This window comes from Pan paniscus, chromosome 9 (genome assembly GCF_029289425.2).
Source record: "Pan paniscus chromosome 9, NHGRI_mPanPan1-v2.0_pri, whole genome shotgun sequence".
In the NCBI taxonomy this organism is placed as follows: domain Eukaryota; kingdom Metazoa; phylum Chordata; class Mammalia; order Primates; family Hominidae; genus Pan; species Pan paniscus.
Window position 1 is genome coordinate 48,860,707 of NC_073258.2, and position 17,589 is coordinate 48,878,295.

Consider the following 17,589-nt stretch of genomic DNA (forward strand, 5'->3'; position numbering starts at 1 on the left):
CACACACATACACGCACATACACACACACACACACACACACATATGAAATTAAGGCTGCTGCACTTAACGTGCTAAGTGGATAATGCCAGAGATTACACAATAGGCCAAATAATTCAGGGAAAGACGGTCTGGGGGCAGTGTCAGTATTCTCTGCAAAAGAAGCTAATAATGTATCTCTTCTCCTAGGCTTCCAGACAGTTCGTGTTGGGACAGTGGGCACCCCTGTGGGCACCATCACTCTTTCTTGTGCTTACAGAATTAACTTGGCATTCATGTCTACCAGGTGAGGAAGAGCCCTGGAATCAAAAAGAACTCTTCCGAAAATGTTAAAGTTTTTTTTCTCCTAAACTTTAAGACTAAACCTACAATTCAGCTTTGCTGAAAGCAGTACCTTCAGAAGAATAAAGAGAGAGCGCAGTTGCCAGATTGGAGAATTTGAGTGTCCCAGAGCCAGTTTGTCCAGAACGTAGGATTGGTGGTTTATATTTAGGGATTGTGATAGTTAAAGCTCTGGTAGTGCCTGCCAACAGATGTAAGGTGAGGGGCCCTCTGAGGACTTTGTGGGGGCTGGAAAGGCATTCTAACAAATACTGGAATCTGCTTATTGTATTACAGGCAATTTGAGAGGACCCCACCTATCATGGGGATTATTATTGATCACTTTGTGGACCGTCCCTATCCCAGCTCCTCTCCCATGCACCCCTGCAATTACAGGTGAGGAATGTGAAAAGGTGCTCTCCCAAACTGCAGCTGGGCAGAAGCATCCATCCTGCACAAGCGCATAGAACACTTTTCTCAGCACTCACTCTCCAGTGGGCAGGGGGCCACTGATGGAGACCCCACATGGAGAGAAATCAAATGGGCCAGTTTCCCTTCTTTCTGCTCCCTCTTAGGTACACCAAGACTTAGTATATACAGACTGTCTCAGAAAATTCTTGGGATATTTTGGATCTTGATGTTAGTGATAAGACTTTTCTTGGTGAAACCCCATCTCTACTAAAAATACAAAAATTAGCTGGGCATGCCAGCACGTGCCTATAATCCCAGCTACTCAGGAGGCTGAGGCAGGAGAATTGCTTGAACCTGGGAAGCAGAGGTTGCAGTGAGCTGAGATTGCACCACTGCACTCCAGCCTGGGCTACAGAGTGAGACTCCGTCTCAAAAAAAAAAAAAAAGACTTTTCTCAGTTACAAGTTACTTAGAGCCTTAGAAGAGTGGCAGTGATTTGTGGAATATCCTTGACAAATTAATTGGTTTTCAGGTTACCATCTGGCACATTAGTTTCATATCAGAATAAAATGTCTCCAGGTCTAGAACTCAGAAAACAGGGGTTAGACTAGATGTATATCAGGAAGGATAGTACCTTTATGTGATAGACTTGTGAAATTGAATAGGCTTGGCTTTAGGGTTTAGATACTTGTTTCGTGGAGTCTCTACTACTGATAATTCTTTGAAAACCCAGATGTGGCTCCAATCCTGGCCTGGCTTAAGAAAATGCTCTCTCAGACCAGGCATGGTGGCTAACACCTATAATCCCGGCACTTTGGGAAGCTGAGATCTGTGGATTGCTCAAGCCCAGGAGTTGGAGATCAGCCCAGGCAATGTGGTGAAACACTGTTTCTACCAATTTTTTTTTTTTTTTTTTGAGACGGATTTTCACTCTTGTTGTCCAGGCTGGAGTGCAGTGGCGTGATCTTGGCTCACCGCAACCTTCACCTCTTGGGTTCAAACAGTTCTCCTGCCTGAGCCTCCCGAGTAGCTGGGGTTACAGGCATGCGCCACCACGCCCGGCTAATTTTTGTATTTTTAGTAGAGATGGGGTTTCTCCATGTTGGTCAGGCTGGTCTCAAGCTCCTGACCTCAGATGATCCGCCTGCTTCGGCCTCCCAAAATGCTGGAATTACAGGTGTGAGTGAGTCTACCAATTTAGAAAAAAAGAAAAGAAAAGAAAATGCTCTCTCAAATAATAGGTCAGGTAAGATGTTTGGGTTTAAAAAACAGGCTGGACGCAGTGGCTCACACCTGTAATCCTAGCACTTTGGGAGGCTGAGGCTGGAGGATTGCTTGAGCTTAGGAATTCAAGACCAGCCTGGGCAACAGAGGGAGACCCCTGTCTCTACAAAAAATTAAGTTAGCTGAGCATGGTGGTACGTTCCTGTAGTCCCAGCTACTCGAGGCTGAAGCAGGAGGATTGCTTGAGCCTGGGAAGACTGCAGTGAGACGTGCCACAGCACTCTAGCCTGGGTGACAGAGTGAGACCTTGTCTTAAAAATGAAAAACAAGAACAAAACATTGTCAAACCTCTGAATGCCACTCTCTGGAATGTTTGAAATTATTGAGGACTCCACATGCCTTTCTTGCCAGTACGAACTGTGTGAAACCGTTCTTAGCACGGGTCCCATCTCTATCTAATCACCTTTTATAGACTTTCTGAAATTGACTGCCACCACCATAAAATTCATTCTTTCTTTCTTTTCACTTTAGAACTGCTGGTGAGGACACTGGAGTAATATACCCATCTGTAGAAGACTCTCAAGAAGTGTGTACCACCTCTTTTTCCACCTCCCCACCATCCCAGGTAGGGGGAAGCAGGTTCTGGGGTGGTGGTAGTTTTTTGGTATATATATGGGCTTTATGAAATGGTGTCCAAATTTAGCTACAATCCCTTTTGATAGTGGTGGTGATTGTTTCAAAGGGGTTACTTTGAGGGGTAAGAGAGAGCCTTCTTGTCCAGAAGATAGTATTTCTAGTCTGTAATTATTCATAACCTTCAAGATTACATTTAGCCCTTACCTTCCTGGTGACATCTTAAAATTCCCTAGAACATCAGTCACAGAATTCCAAATGCATTCTGACACCAGAGATTTTGTCTAACTTACACTTGTTAACTTCATAGCTACTTCTCTATTGAGTGGTAAATTTCATTTCTAGTAATGGAAGAGGCCCCAAAGAGCCAAAAATTATTTAGCATAAAATGACAGGGAGAAACCAGTAGTACAGCTTTTCTTTATAGTTGACACAGATTTCTGCTTGTGTGTATTCCTTATCCAGACATTTTTAACCATTAACTTTTCCACTTCAGTCTTCAGTGGCAAACCCAGTTTCATAAAACACAGGCTCCAAACACTGTTGTCAGCTTCCCCAGAGAAAGCACCCCTGTGGTCTTGTTGTGTAATGTGTGTGGCGCCAAGGCTGCTTTGGCTAAACAGTCATTTTTGCAGCTGGCTGAATTGCTGGGGCACATTTCTTGCCTTCCACCACAAGTCACTCATCCTCAGCTTCCTTGCCTCCAGATTCCTCTTCTGCCTGCATTAAGTATTGCTCTCCTCATTGACTTTCACATTAGATGGTTTCTTCTAGATCTACCTCAGTTCTACTTGCCTTTAAATCAGCCCAGATTCTCCTGTTTCAACTTCTTATTTGGAGGACCAGACAAATTCATTAGCTGTCCATGTGTTTTTATTTACTGTTGTTGTTGGTTTTTTTTTTTTTTCAATTTTTCTTTTTCCCTTTTTTTTTTGAGACGGAGTCTTGCTCTGTCACCCAGGCTGGAATGCAGTGGCACGATTTCAGCTCACTGCAACCTCTGCCTCCCGGGTTCACGCCATTCTCCTGCCTAGCCTCCCGAGTAGCTGGGACTATAGGTGCCCGCCACCACGCCTGGCTAATTTTTTGTATTTTTAGTAGAGATGGGGTTTCACCATGTTAGCCAGGATGGTCTCGATCTCCTGACCTCATGATCCGCCCGCCTCGGCCTCCCAAAGTGCTGGGATTACAGGTGTGAGCCACTGCTCCCGGCCTTTTTTTTTTTTTTAATTTGAAACAGGGTCTCACTCTGTTACTCAGGCTGGAGTGCAGTGGTGCAGTCATGGGTCACTGCAGCCTAGACCTCCCAGGGTCAGGTGATCCTCCCACCTAAACCTCCGGAGTATCTGGGACTATAGGCATATGCCACCATGCCCAGCTAATTTTTTTAATTTTCTGTAGAGATGGGGTTTTGCCATGTTGCCCAGGCTGGTCTTGAACTTCTGGACTCAAGTGATCTGTCTGCCTTGGCCTCCCAAAGTGTTGGGATTACAGGCTTGAGCCCCCACACCCAGCCCTTCTGTGTTTTTTGTTTTGTTTTGTTTTGAGACAGGGTCTGGCTCTGTCGCCAAGGCTGGAGTGCAGTAGCGCAATCTTGGCTCACTGCAGCCTCCGCCTCCCAGGCTCAAACCATCCTCCCACCTCAGTCTCCCAAGTACTGTTTTTGTAATTCCAAAAATTAAAAAATTTTTTCCATCTTTGGTTGTTGGAGAAGATATTGGATTAAAGTCATAGTTCTGCCGGGCGCAGTGGCTCACGCCTGTAATCCCAGCACTGTGGGAGGCCAGGGCAGGTAAATCATGAGGTCAGGAGTTTGAGACCAGCCTGGCCAACATGGTGAAACCCCCCTCTTTACTAAAAATACAAAAAATTAGCTGGGCCTAGCAGTGGGTGCCTATAATCCCAGCTACTCAGGAGGCCGAGGCAGGAGAATTGCTTGAACCCCGGAGGCAGAGGTTGCAGTGAGCCAAGATTTCCCCACTGCACTCTAGCCCGGGCAACAGAGTGAGACTCCGTCTCAAAAAAAAAAAAAAAAAAAAAAAGTCATAGTTCTGCAGGGCTCAGTGGCTCATGCCTGTAGTCCCAGCCCTTTGGGAGGCCAAGGAAGGAGGGAGGATCGCCTGAGCCCAAGAGTTCAAGACCAGCCTGGGCAACATGGTGAAACCCTGTCTCTACCAAAAATAAAAAAATTAGCAGGTGTGTTGGTACAAACCTGTAGTTGCAGCTGCTTGGAAGGCTGATCTGGGAGGATCGCCTGAGCCTGGGAGGTTGAAGCTGTAGTGAGCTGAGATCGCACCACTGCCCTCCAGCCTGGGTGACAGAGCGAGATCCTGTCTCAAAAAAAATAAAATAATAAACTCACAGTTGTAATCTGTTTCAAAAGCAGGAGTTAATGTCTGTGATTGATGTTGTAAAATCCATGGATCACTATTGTTTCTATTGTCCTAGTTTGTTTTGGGTGAAAGAGATTCTTGTTCTGAAGTTGCCAAAACAGTTTAGTTTGGGGGTTTGAGAATTGTCATTCCCCTGCTCTCATGAACATATGTAGGCATGAATGTCAGCAGTGATCTGGTCAGGGGAGCTTCTTGTATGCTTACTGACACAGAGTAGCATTGACAAAAAAAGCAGACAAAGACCTACTTTCTTCCTAGTGCACATTAATGGAAGCAGGGTTTTTTGTTGTTGTTGTTGTTTTTAGGTAATTAACTTGTAGATATGTCTAATATTTTTCTTTTTATTTTTATAAGCTCATCCCAGCTGTTCTAAAAGATATGTCAAATTTAAATTTCAGTAAGCAGTTCTGTTTTACAAGTAATAGATTCATAAATAATAAAGTTGTAACTTGGGAGATATGAGGGATGGTGAGACTAGGCCTTAACCAAATCAGTTTGTCTGTTTCCCTGATACAATGGAAAGTTGAACCTAAAAGTAAATGGAAGTTTAGTAGTTTCTGCACCTGGTGTTTGCATCAAAGTTTGTATGCCTGTGTGACTAGAGGCTATCTTTTTAATGGTAACTGTCTCTTATTGTGTCTTATCGCAATTTAAAACTAGATCACACCAAATTCTTATCAACAGCCTGCACTCCATAAGTGAGCCCTGTCATTACTCCCTGGGGACCTCTGATCAAGGCTGGTACAATTTGGTACAAAAATACTCAATTTTGAACCTAATTTCTCTTGGCAGTAGAGAGACAATCATTTGCTATCATTTCTCCTCATTCCTGTTAATATTATTCCTGTTAATAATGTAGTATTTTTCTTAGTGACTTGCATAATTACTCAATTCAGCAACTTCTATTGGAGCTTTTGCTGGAGTCCAGTAAATACATGTTAATGTGATGTTGTTGGTTTTGCCAACAGTATAAGGATCGTTGTGCCATTTGGGCACAGAGTTGAGTCTAGAAATGAACCTACTGTGTGGCCTAAGGTCCTGCCTCTAGTTCTAAGCATTAATTAGCTAATCGGTCAGGTTTAAAACTGGAACAGTCCAGGCGCGGTGGCTCACACCTGTAATCCCAGCACTTTGGGAGGCCGAGGTGGGCGGATCACGAGGTCAGGAGATCGAGACCATCCTGGCTAACACGGTGAAACCCCGTCTCTACTAAAAATACAAAAAAATTAGCCAGGCGTGGTGGCGGGCACCTGTAGTCTCAGCCACTTAGGAGGCTGAGGCAGGAGAATGGCGTGAACCTGGGAGGTGGACATTGCAGTGAGCCAAGATCGCACCACTGCACTCCAGCCTGGGCGACAGAGTGAGACTCCATCTCAAAAAAAAAAAAAAAAATGGAACAGTAAGACCCAAAATAATCATCATGACCATAATCATTATGCCCTTAAGTAGCTTTGAAATCATAAGAGTTTTCAACATGCCCCCAGCTTTTTACTTCATCAGGTTCACCTACGCCATCAGGGACTGTAAGAACGCATACACACACCCCTGCACACCCACTTGTCTTCCCTGGAATGACGTAGGAAGCATGCATCTGAGCTTCTTCAAGTTCCAGCCACCCCTTCAGCTGTTTGAAACTGTCCTGCAGATTCTGGGTTTCCTGAAAAAGGCTTTCAGTTGAACATTACAAGCCCCGCATCCTTACTCATCTTCAGCACACCTTGCATCTGCAGTCAGACCTTTCTTTTGGAAGCTGCTGTCTGACTTCCTGTCTTTTTTGAGTAGAGACAGACTAATGGTTGACTCAAGTTTCTCTCTTTTGCCAAGTTGTAGCCAGCTCACCTCAGCTTTGTTTTCTAACTGCTCATCAGGGAGACAGGCATACATGGAATGCCCTGAAATAAACATCACTCTAGGAATCTTCCAAGTTGTCCCTTTGGAAAGACAGCCCCACGCCCTTGCCCTGCTTCACTCCTGACTCCAGTGTCAGTTCTGGCCTCTCTTGCTACTGCCCCTTCCAGAGTTTCTTCACTTCTTTCTCAAGTCCCTTTTCTTTTTTTTTTTTTTTTTTTTTTGTTTCTCCTGTCTCTGTGTGTGTCTGTGCACAGTGTGTGTTTACTGTCACAAAGGCACATTTTCAGACCCCTACTCCTGTGGTGACGGACACCCTGAGGGTCCCCATGGCAGGACTGGCCTTTTCCCATCAAGTGAGTCCATAATGGGAAGAAGGGGGTATAATCAGATGGCATCCTTTTATTTAAAAATTGTAAATAAATTATAAGGTACAGTTATTTAAATGTCCCAAGTGTTCTGTGGGATTATTTTGAGGCTTGGTAATAGATTTTAATAGGACACAGCCACGGCCCAACAGCCTAAAATAGGGAATTTTCATCTGCCCCTCCTCCTACCATTGATGTGAAAAATACATGGAGTTATTTATATCAGATTTTTAAATAAACAACTCACAACTGGTATTCTGTCTTTTTTCAATATAAATAGCAACATTCCCATACCCAGGGGTGATGGAGGGTGTGATTAGAGAAGAGGACTCTCTATGTCAAAGGGGCCTCAGGACAAAGGAGAGAATAGAATGACTTTGGAGAACCTGATGACTTCGGCTACCAGTTCTGCGCAGGCTTGTGCTCCACACATCTGCTGGGCTTAGCACTGAAACAGTTAGCTCAGCCCCTGGGAAAACGGGGAGCAAGGAACTTATTTGAGGCCTTTGGGAAGCTCCACAGCTTGGAATCCCAATCCCAGTACAAACAAGTCTGTGTTTTCTTCTCTAATAACGGCCTCATCTGTCCCTAACCCCTATCACGTCAGGCCCCCTGCACTGTGGGCATGTGGGCGGGAGCCATTCCTTATCTCTCTACTGAGCCATCTTGTTTGTCACACTCTGGGATTGCCTATTTTTTCCTTGCCTTTCCTTTTCTCCTCTTTGTTTTTCTCTTGCTTAGCTCTCAAGCTCTCGCCTTTCCTATCAGCCTGCTGCCCTGGGCGTTGGATCAGCTGACCTGGCTTATCCAGTAGTGTTTGCTGCTGGCTTAAATGCTACACACCCTCACCAGGTATCTTTAAAGATGGGGAGGACTATGGGTTTCCAGTGCTGCCTCCCCTGCCCGGAGGCAATTGAGGGGTCTCTCAAGGCAGAGGGATATGTTCTAAGTGCTATATTCTGAAGCAAAACTCTTTCGTAACTTCAGAGACCAAAAGTGACTCGAGAGGAAGGAGCCTCTTAGACTTCAGAAAGGAAAGAAGACTTTTCCAGGATTTTTCTCCGTTTCCTTTTTCCTCTGTAGTCATTAGTCATTACCGTGCATTTCTTCCATTAACTGAGTTTCAGAGAGGATAAAGATCTAGGGATTGCTACCTACTTGGTGGCAGCGTTGGTGATGAAAAAGTCAAAAGCAGATACCATCATGCTAGAATGTGAGGTTCCCCTCCTGCCTGGCATGCCATGATTCACTGTCTCTTTCCATTTTTCCCCAAAGCTGATGGTTCCTGGGAAGGAAGGTGGGGTACCCCTTGCTCCCAACCAGCCTGTCCATGGTACCCAGGCTGACCAGGAGAGACTGGCAACCTGCACCCCTTCTGACGGAACCCACTGTGCTGCCACACCCTCCAGTAGGTGAGTTCACATTTTGGCTCTGTCTCTGGGAAGGCTGGCCGGGGCCTGGGCTCCCTGACACACGTGCTTATTTAGAATCAGTAAAGAGTAACTTTCAGCATTGGCTGGGACATGGCATTTGAGCCCAAAGCATGGACTCCTAGCTGGGAGTGGTGGCTCACACCTATAATCCCAGCACTTTGGGAGGCCAAGGTGGGAGGATTGCTTGAGGCCAGGATTTTGAGATTAACCTGGCCAATATAGTGAGACTCTGTCTCTCAAAAAAATTTATTTTTCCTTTTTTTTTTTTTTTTTTTTTTTTGGAGACAGAGTCTCACTCTCTTGCCTAGGCTGAAGTGCGGTGGTGCAATCATGGCTCATTGCAACCTCCACCTCCTGAGTTCAAGTGATTTTCGTGCCTCAGCTTCCTGAGTAGTTGGGATTACGGGCGCGTGCCACCACACCTGGCTAATTTTTGTATTTTTAGTAGAGATGGGAGTCTCGTCATATTACCTAGGCTGGTCTCGAACTCCTGGCTTCCAGTGATCTTCCCGCCTTGACTTCCCAAAGTGCGGGGATTACAGGCGTGAGCCACCATGCACAGCCTCAAAAATATTTTTTTTAAATGAAAGAGAAAAAGTGTAGACTCCTTGAAGTTCCCTGGTAAGAATCTGATATATCTGCTGGGATGTCAGGAAGCTGGCGTGGAACTTCAGTACCAACGGGAAACAGGAGCTCGGTTCTTGTCACCCTTATCCAGTAAAGGGGTTGTCAGATGTTTTTCTCTTACCCCAAGATTTATATCCTTGGAGTCAGTCCTTAGTGTTTCCCAAGGACCAGAACAGGGTGTTGACCATAGCCCTGAAGTCTGGGCCACAGTATGTCTGTGTTGTAGTTGGGATTGATCTCCTTTTTCTGCTGTGTCAGAGCCTCATGGAGAGCCTTTGGAACAACTGTTTTCCTCATTTAAAAAAATGTAAATCTTTGTCTTTTCTGATTACCGAAGTGATACATTCTGTAAAACTCAAATCCTAAAGACATTAGATAGGAAGTGAACGTTCTCATATTTCCACCCTGCAGAAGTCACCACTGTTACCTGCTTATTTAAAGACAAGAAACTTTCAAAGGGTTAAGTGATTGGCCTGAGCTCAATTAGCTCACAGGGCACAAGGGCGAGCAGATTCTCTGACTCCAGAGCCCCACCCCTTCTTTCCATGATGCTTTCACTCTCCCTGGGGAGCCATGGGCTGTTTTGACCTGCCCTACCCTCCCTTGATTTTGAAGGCCCCAGAGATACTGAGATTACTTTGCCCCCTCACATTCTAAATGAACTTTCTCCTGATAGAAATTCCTGATTTTTTTTTTTCATTCCCACGGTAAAGTGGGAAGGAGTCATTTAGGAAGGTTTTTGTGTGTGTGTGTGCCATCCATCAGGAAAAATAATTTATGTCATTCCTGGCTTCTCAAACTTCCATCCTCTCCCTTTTCTCCCTCTGTTAGATGATTAAAGGCATTTTACACTCTAGTTTTCTGAGCCTTGACTCTTGGGACATGTCCAGGAGTAGCTAAAGACAGAGGCCCCTGTGTGGAAATTCTTAAATGGAGGTCATAAGAGCTCAAAAGCCTTTGCATAGTACAGGTCCTCCCTGCTGGCTGGAGTCCAGGGGCCACTTGACTGCACAATCCTCCTGCCCACCTTGAATCCCCGTTTTTGGCCAGAGGACTTTTCCTAACCCTTGCTGCTTGCAGGGCTGTGACTGCTGGTTTGGCAGCCACAGCCATGGGCCCCCACTGCTGCTGCTTAGGGCCCCCTGTGCAGGACTCAGCTTCAGTCTGAAAGGCTGGGGAAGGAGGGAGTGGGAACAGCCAAATTAAATATGTCATTCAAAGACCTTTAGTTGAGGGAGGGATGATTGGGGGCGAGGAGAGGGGAGGAAACATGGCAGGGAGCCTAGAGAACCTTAGCCCAGGCAATTTGTCAAGGGTAAAGAGATCTCTGGCAGGCTAAGGAATCAAATTTGGAACTAAAGAAGAAGAAAAGCTAGAAATTTTAGTAGTTCCAGGAAGTGCAGCCCTCTACAATCAACTCAAAAGGCAGGGCAATAGTGGCATCAGCCAGACCACATAATGCCATCTCCCATTGATGGGCCAGTGGGGACCAACTCCTGCCCTAGGCCACAGCCCCACCAGATGGTGTATTTATAGTGAACTAAGTCGTCCTGCTGTGGTTTGAGAACGAGTACTAACTTAACCTTTCTCCTCCAGTGAGGATACTGAAACCGTATCAAACAGCAGCGAGGGACGGGCCTCCCCTCACGATGTCTTGGAGACCATCTTTGTCCGAAAAGTGGGGGCTTTTGTCAACAAACCCATTAACCAGGTGATTTTTCTGCCACTGCCACCTGTGAGAATGTCTGAGTTCTTAGAGTAAGGCCCCACAGGCAGTTTTCTTAACCTGAGATATTAATATATATGAAACTACTGAACTGGCATGCAAAACTGTATGTGTGTGTAAATTTTTCTGTGAAGAGGATTAATAACCTGTGCTACCCCTCCCGAATAAGTTAAGAACTATTGTTCTGTGACCTTTTAAAGCCTCCTACAAGAAAGGGAGACTAGACCTAGATACCATTTAGTACAAAAACACTACACTGTGTCATTGCCTCGGCCTTATTTGAATTGAACTAGGAGGTTCCTCCTTAGCGGGGCCAGTGAAGCACATTATTACTGCATTACTGTGGATCAGGCTTCCAAAGCTGAATTCCCAGGGTCCTCAGGACCCCAACCCTTGTTTATGCTGTGGGTGTATGTGATGGGGGACAGGGAGGTGAGCGAGCTTGGAGAGCCTCTAACAAGGCAGGAGCCTAAGGGGCAGCATGGTCAGCATAGCTGTGTGAACTTGCTGGACCTCTAGGCTTCTGGCAACCAGGAAGGAAGCATGAACACTGCGGGAGGGGCAGGCATGAACGCTTTTCTCCTGTGTCTCTTCAGGTGACCCTGACGAGTTTGGATATACCCTTTGCCATGTTTGCTCCCAAGAATTTGGAGCTGGAGGATACCGATCCAATGGTGAGCCCACCGTTGACTACGAGTTCCCAGTAGATGGTGCGCTAGTCATTGTTCTTCCTGAGCCAGAGTCACTAATCCCCCACAGACTATAAACCATGGCCCCTCGGCTTATGGGTTTGTAGCCAGCATTAAGTTCTTCCCAGAATTTTCAGATTGTTTACAGTAACTCGAATCTGGGTCACAGCATCAGCCCTAATCCTGCCTTGCTATGAAACAGGTGAATCCTCCAGATTCCCCAGAGACTGAATCTCCTCTCCAGGGCAGCCTGAACTCAGATGGCTCCAGCGGGGGCAGCAGTGGCAATACCCATGATGACTTTGTTATGATAGACTTTGTAAGTCGCCGTCACCTTCCTTGACCTTTGCTGTCCCGGGGAACTAGACCTAGAAGCATCTACTGCACTTGATCCAGATTTCCTTCATAGGGATCAGATGTGCTGGTGTAGACAGAAGGGATGGACAGGTGGAGTCTGGTCTGGGGAGACATTTTGGAGGCCGATAAACAACAAGGCATTTTTTGTCATGCCTTTGGTTAAAATTCATAATGAAATTCAACTCTAAATGGAGATTTTCCACTGATACCCACTTAGGTCCTATTCGTGGCTAGGCAAGGAGTTTGAAGGAATGGGACATAAACTTAACTAGTGGAGAGGAATATTATCACCAGCATTAGAAGTGAACAGTCTGGGAGAGAAAAGTGTAAAGATTTCTCTCCCTAAGATAAGCCCGAAAGAACCTTTTGATAATTGCTAGAAGGAAAGACTTGTTCATAGCTTATCTCCTCTGTGGTTCAAGGCAAGCTAAACTGACTCTGTCTTGTTTTTGAAGAAACCAGCTTTTTCTAAAGATGACATTCTTCCGATGGACCTGGGTACCTTCTATCGGGAGTTTCAGAACCCACCTCAGCTGAGCAGCCTCTCCATAGATATTGGAGCACAGTCCATGGCTGAAGACTTGGTATGGAAACGTCTTCCTCTACCACAGTGCATCCTTATTTGATGGTCATTCCTTTGCCAAAGGCCTAGGAGGCCTACCACCTTCTATCTTCCCTGTAATAGGAAAGAGACATAATTAGAAAATTATCTTTTGATCACTCTTGAAATTGGCATTGTGCCCGGCAGTCATTGTCTGGAATTTGCTTGAGCTTGGTTCCTTCTTTCTCTGCACATTCTCAGCATTACTTACATGATCCTGTTGTTCTGTGCCTGACATCTTCTCCTTGCAGATGCCACTAGGCCAAGTTGCTCTAACAGCCATTGCATTAGCTATTTAGCTTTCCAGGCAGATGCCAGTGGTACTGAGCAGAGGAGATTGTGAGATCCTGAGTGTCTGTGTTCTTGCTCTTTCCTCAGAGAGCTCACTCCATCATCTATCAGTTCTCACACTTGACCAGATGTCCTGATACTGATCATAATGACCCCATCTCTGCTTAGGGCATTTCCTCTTCCTGCCTCTGAGGGGCAGAAGAGTGCCCCGCACAAGCCACAAACTGGGTGCCCCATGCCAGGAGATGTCCCTCTTTGAGGTGGAATGATCACCTCCTAAATAGATATTAAGATCCTGTGGTAGCTGCCCTGGATTTGCTTTAAGGAGAAAAGCATGCCCAGTAATAACAATACAGTAATAGCCAGGTGCAGTGGCTCACGCCTGTAATCCCAGCACTTTGGGAGGCCAAGGCAGGCAGATCACAAGGTCAGGAGTTCGAGACCAGCCTGGCCAACATGGTGAAACCCCGTCTCTACTAAAAATACAAAAATTAGCCAGGCATGGTGGCGGGCACCTGTAATCCCAGCCACTCGGGAGGCAGAGGCAGGAGAATCACTTGAACTTGGGAGGTGGGGGTTGCAGTGAGCCAAGATTGGATCACTGCACTCCAACCCGGGTGACAGAGTGAGACTCCATCTCAAAAAAAAAAAAAAAAAAGTGATAATTACTATTACCAAGACCTTTTGGGCCGGGCACAGTGGCTCACACCTGTAATCTCAGCACTTTGGGAGGCTGAGGAGGCCTTCACTTGAACTCAGGAGTTTAAGACCAGCCTGAGCAACACGGTGAAACCCTGTCTCTACAAAAAGTACAAAAAATTAGCTGGGCGTGGTGGCATGCGTCTGTAGTTCCAGCTGCCTTGGGAGGTGGAGGCAGGAGGATTGCTTGCTTGAGCTGGGGAAGTCAATGCTGGAGTGAGCCATGTTTGCGCCACTGCCTCTAGCCTAGGTGACAGAGTGAGACCCTGTCTCAAAAACAAATAAATAAATAAAAATCAAGGCTTTTTGAGTGCCAGGCATTTTTCTAAGTGTTTTACATGAATCTTCAACAGCCCTAAGAGGTAAGTTTTCTCATCCCAGTTTACAGATGAGAAAACCAACAATGATTAGCTTGCTCATGGTCACACAGACCCAGGCAAAACAAAGCTTTGCTTGATCTTAGAGGATCTGCTTCCTCAATTTAGCCTTTTAACCACTAAACTCCCTTGCTTATCATGACATGCACTTGGAAGAAAGTGTGGCTCCAATTCTCTCAACTGATGCCACAGCCGTAGCCAGTTCTGAGGCCTCCCTCTCCTTTCAGGAAGCTGCACCCAAACCACCCTCAGCTGTTGGTGTCTCCAGGCCACATTAAAAACTCTGAGGCAAGAGACTCTCCACACTCCCTTGTGGTCATGTTTAAACCCCTACTGGCAGGAAATTGTGATGGTGAAACTCTGCAGATGCAGCTTCTGTTCATTTAGTCATCAGTAGAGACGCATTTTTATTAATAGTTGATACTCTAGGACAGTTAAACTTCTCACAGTTCTGTTTTCCTCTGCTTCTGTCTTTACCATTCTCTCTCAACCTCTAACTCACCCCTTCCTCAGCTGGTATAAAGATAACAGATTCTGGCCGGGTGCAGTGGCTCATGCCTGTAATCCCAGCACTTTGGGAGGCCTAGGCAGGTGGATCACAACATCAGGAGTTCAAGACCAGCCTGGGCAACATGGTGAAACCCTGTCTCTACTAAAAATACAAAAAATTAGCTGGGCTTGGTGACGGGTGCCTGTAGTCCCTGCTACTCAGGAGGCTGAGGCAGAGAATTGCTTGAACTCGGGAGGCGGAGGTTGCAGTGAGCTGAGATCGCACCACAGCACTCCAGCCTGGGTGACAGAGCGAGACTCTGTCTCAAGAAAAAAATTTAAAAATACAGATTCCTAGGCCTTACCACAGACCTGCTACTGTGTCAGAATGTCAGCAGTATAGCGGGGCCACCTGGTTCACATTCCCCCCAGGGGGTCCCGATGCCCAGCAAAGGGTGTGAAGAAATCTTCTGTAAACTGTTTAATTTGTAGAGCTGTACACTTGGTATTTTATTCTAGTGTCAGTCAGATCTGTGCCAGGGATATTTCATGTTTAATTTCTGAATCATCTTGCTCTTGTGGTCCTTTTCTCTTTTGTTAAGTGTGTGGCCCACTTGGACTCCCAAGGCCGTTCCATTAACCCTCCAGCCCCCGCAAAGCCCTGATGCATATACCCCTCCCTACCCTGTGCCTACGCAGCTGCCCTGCGTTCTCCCACTTGCTCGGCCCAGCTAGGGCTGAGCTTTGTCTTGCTTGCTCCCTCCCCTCTTGGGGACTGGGCTGGCTGCCTCCTCAAGTCCCTGCCTGAATAAACGGCTCTTCCCTCTCTTTCTGGTACAGGACTCATTACCAGAGAAGCTGGCTGTGCATGAGAAGAATGTCCGCGAGTTTGATGCCTTTGTGGAAACCCTGCAGTAAAAGTATCCTCGAGTCCCAGCAGCACCCCCTTTTTGTGGCCCCAGGGCACAAGCAGCCTCCCATGCATCAGCTGCTCCCACCCCTCATCCTGCTCTGAGCCAGGTGGAAGGGAGGCTGGCTTCTTCCATGGGGACCCAGAAGTCCCTACTCTTGGACCTCCTGGAGACTCCGTGGCGGCAGTCAAGCCCAGTGCCCAGTTGGAGAAGACTCACGTACTGGCCTTGGAGATGGGAAGAACCTTTGTACGAAAAAGCCCTCAGCAGGGCCATCTGTGTGCCCTGCCCATCACCAACTGCTTCCCAAGGGTGTCATCCTGTTCCTCCTGCTGCCGGCCTCCTGCCTGGGCCTGCCTTGCAGCTGGCCCCTTCCCTGCCTGCTGTCACCATCCACTATTTGACATTCCAGCTGGTGGCCAAGAGATTGGTGTGGAGGCAGAAAGAGGAAGGAGACAGTGCCAGGAGGAAGAAGGAAGGAGTCCCTTAGCTCTCTTCATTGTCCCCTTTACTTCCTGCTATCTTCTTCTCCTCTTCCTCTCTTTCTCGCCTCTATGCCTGTATTTCTGGCAATATGACAGGCCTGCCTGCCCAAGATCAGAACTCCAAAACCACTCCCACCCCTGAAGGTCGGGAGGGTCTGAGCAGCCCTGGTGGCTGCCTGTGCTCAGGTCCTCAGCTCCATGGGAAATAAAAATGGCACCCTGAATCTCTAGGATTTTGTCACTTGGAGTCACAGCAAAGTTCTCTTCCTCTTCTCCCCCCGTTGCTGCTCCTTGGTTATAGAACATGGTAAATATTTATTACTTTCAGAGAAACCAGATATTTTATAGAGGAAATATGTTTGAGGTGAGTTGTTTTTCACTTGGAGAAGGCGGAGGGCTCTTCCTGGGACGGAGACCTCCTCCTCCGGAGGTTATTGAGAATCCGGGCTGCTGCTTTGAGGATCTTCCCACCATACAGACAGCGAGATCCAAGAAGAGGGCTGGCCGGGGACAAAGTCACCTCCCAGTGTGGCTGCACTGGAACTGACTAAAGGCTTTACCTTGGATAGTTGCGTATTCCTGGTGAGAGCCTTACATCTCCCACAGCTTCTGCAGAGTGACTGACTCCATTCTGGCAGCCCAGGAAGTCCTGGGTGCTAAATGTGATGGCCACATGTAGTGGTTAGGGGATGTTGTGTGTGTCCCCCAACTGCCTGGGTACTTGTTCCTCATCCCTGGGGCTGTCCTGTGGAGCTTTTCCTCCTGCTTGGGCCTAGCTACCATCTCCCTCTAATCCCAGGTTCTCTACACTGCCCTGGGGTTTACCAGCTGGATTGGCTTCTGGTTGAGAAATCAAAGCTGGGCGTATGATTGACTTAACCCTTCAGGTATTGTTACTTGAGTAAGTCAAGTGCCTAGCCTCACCCATCTATCATCTGTCCTTTCCCAGCCTCGCTGGTAGTCCTGGTCAAGGAGATCTAGGTCTACTCCATTCCTCCTGGCCCACCTGGGGCATTCACTGGCAGCAGCTGTGCTTCAGTGGAGCAGGTGGCTCTCAGCTGCTTGTTAGTATACTGCATGTGACACTGTTCCCACATACAAGGCTGACTTCTGAGGATTGGAGCAGGCTCTGGCGGGGACCAGAGCTCTGCGTGCTGCTGCTGCCACAAAGAACTGTTAGCAGAAGCAGCAGCAGCCAACTGGCCCTCCTGACTTTGGCCCAGAGCACATGCGTGGCTTGCTGAACCCAGGCCCAGGTTTATCCCCAAGGCCCCAGCTTTGAGAAGGGGGAAGGCCCCTGGTAAGTTATTGATGCCCCCATATTTCAGCTACTGCTCTCTTTCCAAGGCCTTGCATGGAAAGGCCTAGCCATTGTCTGAGGCAGCAATCTTTGGCATCTACAGGTGGCAGCAGCCTCTCACCAGGGCTCCATCTGTGAAGAGTCTCAGCCATGACTTTGAGCTGAGCCTGGGAGAAGTAAAGCAACTGTTAAGGCCGGCCCTTGCCCCTCAGACCTACCATGAAAGGAATGAGCCCTAGACTGACTCCTGCAGCACCCCCGGGACAGGCTGGGACCAGCTGTTTGTCTCCAGGTGTCAGAGTCCCTCCTCCTCCTCCAACCTACTTTGTTTGGAAATACTGAGCTACACTTCAAAATGTATTCAAGGGATTTCCAATAAATTTTTTTCTGTACTTTACAGCCTCCTGT

The 17,589-nt window shown here is 47.1% G+C and overlaps 1 protein-coding gene across 23 annotated transcripts in view; it reads left to right on the top strand.

The window, feature by feature from the left end:
- Positions 1-17,578, top strand: part of ATG13 (autophagy related 13) — a 44,294-nt gene extending 26,716 nt beyond the window's left edge. For 9 of the 23 annotated variants that reach the window (XM_003815210.6, XM_063608436.1, XM_063608433.1 and 6 more), the window contains 10 exons: positions 188-284; positions 617-715; positions 2,486-2,579; positions 7,938-8,048; positions 8,472-8,608; positions 10,853-10,967; positions 11,579-11,656; positions 11,874-11,990; positions 12,484-12,612; positions 15,326-17,578. In XM_003815210.6, coding sequence (XP_003815258.1) covers positions 188-284; positions 617-715; positions 2,486-2,579; positions 7,938-8,048; positions 8,472-8,608; positions 10,853-10,967; positions 11,579-11,656; positions 11,874-11,990; positions 12,484-12,612; positions 15,326-15,403 — 1,055 coding nt within the window. In that variant the 3' untranslated portion in view covers positions 15,404-17,578. Of the gene's footprint in view, positions 1-187; positions 285-616; positions 716-2,485; positions 2,580-7,085; positions 7,185-7,937; positions 8,049-8,471; positions 8,609-10,852; positions 10,968-11,578; positions 11,657-11,873; positions 11,991-12,483; positions 12,613-15,325 lie in introns of all 23 variants that reach the window. The other 14 variants (XM_024930940.4, XM_024930941.4, XM_063608442.1 and 11 more) reach the window with 2 other exon arrangements.
- Positions 17,579-17,589: the final 11 nt, after the last annotated feature.